General features: G+C 38.3%; 1 protein-coding gene across 1 annotated transcript in view; it reads right to left on the reverse strand.

The window, feature by feature from the left end:
- PPP1R15B (protein phosphatase 1 regulatory subunit 15B) overlaps positions 1 to 4303 on the reverse strand; it is a gene marked incomplete at its 5' end in the record, with an annotated part of 8502 nt that overhangs the window by 2773 nt on the left and 1426 nt on the right. The window contains one exon of the mRNA XM_019513738.1: positions 1 to 133. Coding sequence (XP_019369283.1) covers positions 1 to 133 — 133 coding nt within the window. The remainder of the gene's footprint in view (positions 134 to 4303) is intronic.

Consider the following 4303-nt stretch of genomic DNA (forward strand, 5'->3'; position numbering starts at 1 on the left):
ATCCAATGGCATCTTCTGTTTCTTGAATACGTTTCTGGAACCTGCATCCGTCCCGTGCAAATTCTTCCCAGGGTCCTTTCCTGTCTTCCTCACTGCTTACATAATACTCAGTAACTTCATCAAGGAAGGTTACCTAAAGAGAAACAAGATCTATTAGAACAAAAGGCAATCATACAAAACTAGTGTATTCCTGATCAGCATTTGTAATTACTGTTTTCATCAAGCATTTACCTTAACAGTTAGTTGAAAGAGCCACTCCAAAAACACAGGGAACACAAATGTGAACTACAAGTAGCTTGCAAACCATGAATCTTTACCCTACAGTTTCACTGTAAGTGTACTTTTAAAAGACAATTTAATTCCACACAGTTGCTACAGTGTGAGCCAGAGGCTATATGTCAACAGGGAAGAGGAAGACATCCTATAATTTAATATTTAAGGAAGTAACACTCATGCAACTTGAATGGCTGGAATAAAAAAAAATCCTAACAACTTTAGGACTGACATCATGACTATTTAAATAGCATAGACAGAGACAAGAAGCTAAACTAATGCTACCAAATACATCTATCAACAGTGGCATTTGTGCAGAACTTTAAATAAAGCACTTCTACAGTATTTAGTTATGTACAGCTAGCTACTGGTTCAGCTGAGGATCAAATCTTCCAGATGTAGTTTTAAAAAATAAGACAACATATCTGTCATGAAATATTCCATAATAATGCTCACAATAGCAGATTAATTCTTGAGAACATTCCAATTTGGGCAAAATATTCTTAGTGATTTCATACTGCATTCCCCCTCATTGCTCCTTTCACTTCTCTACCCACCCCAATTTTTTTCAGCTATACTAAAGTGGCTTACATAAAAGGAACTCTAACAACTTAAAAAGCGTGCATTTGGCTAACAGCCAGCCAGAAGCATTTTCTAGTGAAAATGGATGCTGCATTCTAATAAAGGCAAGATACAAATAGGCAACACAGGCCTGTCACTTTCCATGAGTACTTTGGAAGAAAAGTTATGGTTACATTTATACTGCATAAGTATTTCAGTGCAAAAAGCTAGGCATCCAGCCAAGCAGCCCTGTATTTGCAAGTTCAACCATTCAACTCTTTTGCTGATTGTACATTAAAGAAATGAGGAAGCAAGTGCTGCCTTAACTTTTTGAACCTCAACAAATTTGAAGTATTCATAAGCATCCACAGCTGCACCTGGCCCAACCCCAACACAAACCCTCTATTATCAGGTGAGTTGGGGTGTGAATTTACAGCATGTTAGCAACTCTGTGTCAACTCCTTGTGAGGAACATAAAGCCATAAGGTACTTAACTCAACTTCCAAAGCTACCTCACAGATACCCTGTGCTAAGAGCATCCACGCAGGAAATGATCAGAGTTGCACTGTAAATTCACATCCTAGCTTTCTTCACAATTAACTTCACCAGATAGACAAATCATTAGCCAATCTAACCTATGCATTTGCCCCAAATACAGCTTCTCCAGTAGCTGCTTAAAGGCCGATGACCTCAGTGTGAACAAAATTAGTTTTACACCGCTATAAGATTTTCTCAAACTTCCAAGAATTATCAACTATTCACACAAGCCATCCACCCTCTGCAGTAGCAATAAGATAAAGTTTGAGCAGCAACCTACCAGGCTGTTTGGCAAAAGATACAAGGACAGATTCAGAAGTTACATCAGTTTCAATTTGGCTGGAAAATTAGTTTTAGAATAATGAATTGCATAGAAAGTTGGCTTGCTAGCCTTATTTTAGTATAATCTGCGGGTGATAAAACAAGCAGGTCCCTTTAACTTTAAAACATCATTCTGTTAACTGTCCTGATGAACGATTCAGGATGATACATAAAATATAACCTTGAAATCGGATAATGACCACAAGAAGTCTCTTTAGACCCTATGTGTCACTTTTGCCAATCTTGGTGTAATACAGCCCACATACCTAATTAAGTGTCTGCTTTCAAGCATGCTGGATAGTTACATCAGCCTGTCCCTTTGTGGCTTGCTACTTTCATCCCTTTTACATCAGTCAAAATTACCTCCTGGGTGCAATTATCAGGTTTTGTAATATCATGCCAGTTATTGCAGACATCATTGTTCATTCACTGTCATTAGGAAGCACTACACAAGGGTCTGAATTCTTTTTAAATTTCGGATAACCAAAAAAAATTAATACTACAAAACAGTAAACCAGGTTAGAGGGTCCTAAGAATGAATTTCTTACTCTCCAAAAGAAAAGTTACTAAGTCTTCCTTCCTGACACAGCAAGATAAACCAAGTGTGTACAAAACCGTGTTCTCATCAAACCTCTGCTCACAGCATTTCATTTAAGTGGCCTGTGCCCAAAACATGTTTCTAAAAGTTACTCATTTTAGAAAATTGTCATTAGATGTAGAAATAAACCCCAGCATCCAAATCATAACAAGTGGCAGTATCAATTCTGCATTCTGAAGTTCTTAATGGTGTATTATTACAGCGACTTGAGCAATTTTTAAACAGTTTTTTTGTACATGTGAAAGTTTTGAATTATGGAACATGATAGAACTGACCAACTTTGGCTTGCAAGCTATATGCAGTTCCCAAACAAAAAGCAGGTAAATAAGAACATTTTATCTTTCTTTCACGTCATTGTCCTATTTTTTAAATTCTTTGGTTCTTGCTTATTATATGGTCCAAAAAGTCATTTAACAAGAAATTACTGTTTGAGCTGGGATGCTAGATATTGATCAGACTCTAGGGCATGCGCATTTCAAAGCTGTGTGTCCTGCAGCACTCTGTGTCAAGGTTTGGTTTACAGCTCAAAGGGTTAGGAAGTTTGGCCACCTCAAAATAGAATTTAATCATAATATCCCATTATGAAAAGGGTAGTAGTATATACACAGACTTCCTACCACTACACTAGAGCACTTTCAATTTTGAGCTAGGCCTCAGAACAATGTGAAGGCCGATTTAGGTGGCTTTAGCTTACCTTAATAGGTCTCAATCTCATTAGAGCAAAACTAGGTGATATGGATTTTCTATTTTTCCCTAGTGGTCATTAAAAGAATGTTAAAAATAGTTAAGGTCTGAGTTATTTATTGCCTATCCAACACCTGAAACTCTAAAGCCACAAAAGCAGGAAGCAACAAAATGACTCAGCAGCTGGTTGCGAGTGTAAAATTACATAGGTAAGACAGTCCCAATCTTCCACTACACGTACAGGAAAAGGTAAGAGCCAATTTCACAGAGAATACTTTTCAGCCTCAAACTCACACACAGGAACTGAAATATTCCTTGGAATTCATTTAAGAGATGTTCAACCAAACAAACAGAATTGCTAAGCAGCACCCTTGGGTGCTACAGCATGGACAGCAAAATCCTTTGGCCTACACTTGAAGCACCCCTGCTCAAAGATGGAAAGAGAACAATGGTCCAAATATGGTTCTTGTCAGTCAACCCTCAGAGTGGGGCTCTGTTTCCCTATTAATCAAGGGCAACAAAGTGTGAACAGCATAGTATTTGGCCACGTGAAGCAGAAAAGGCTACATACAGAGACAGCTTAGAAGAGATGGCAAATGCAGGCTGTCAAAGAATCCAGGCTGCTATCCAGCCTCCATGTCAGGCCCTTGGTTAGAGAAATGTAAACAGCTCTTCACTGCCACTCCTACAAAAAGGGAAGCGTCTACGTACTCTGCCCATTCTGATAAGGTATTACTCCCAGGGCACTGGCTTCAGGACCCAGATCTGAAAGCTATTCCCCCCAGGTAGGTCTTGATTTAGGCCAGAATGCCTTATCTGACCTTAAGAAGTGTCCCACTACGCTTGTAAAGAGATCTTGTTTATTTATAGTACCCTAGAAGTGATCATTACTTCACCTAAATCCTAACACACATGCTGAAGTCCACGTCATATTTAGCAAACCAACCTCTCATTAAGTTACAGCAAAATAGTGAACTGCTTTTCACTTTGGACCATAGTGCTATTAAAAAAAGCTTTCCTCAGTAGTAAACTTAAGCAAATTCTTTCTACTGCCATTAAAAAATGCTAAAATTTCTATCATATGAGGTACTAATATGACTCACTAAGTTCATCTGGAAAGTTTCTACAAAAAAAGCAGAATTGTACGTGTTGCTAGGAACCACTGAAACCCTGTAGTAACCTCCCACAGAACAAAAGTATGTGCTATACGCTACTGCTCAAGCTGGTTTGCCGCTTACAGAACCACATTTTGTTCTTTCCAAGTTACCCTTTCTGAGAGATGTAATTAAGCAATGCAAAAAAGTCCTTCTAAAAAATTACCATCTTTTA

This window comes from Gavialis gangeticus, unplaced genomic scaffold (genome assembly GCF_001723915.1).
Source record: "Gavialis gangeticus isolate Ggan-Ray unplaced genomic scaffold, GavGan_comp1, whole genome shotgun sequence".
NCBI classification, from domain to species: domain Eukaryota; kingdom Metazoa; phylum Chordata; order Crocodylia; family Gavialidae; genus Gavialis; species Gavialis gangeticus.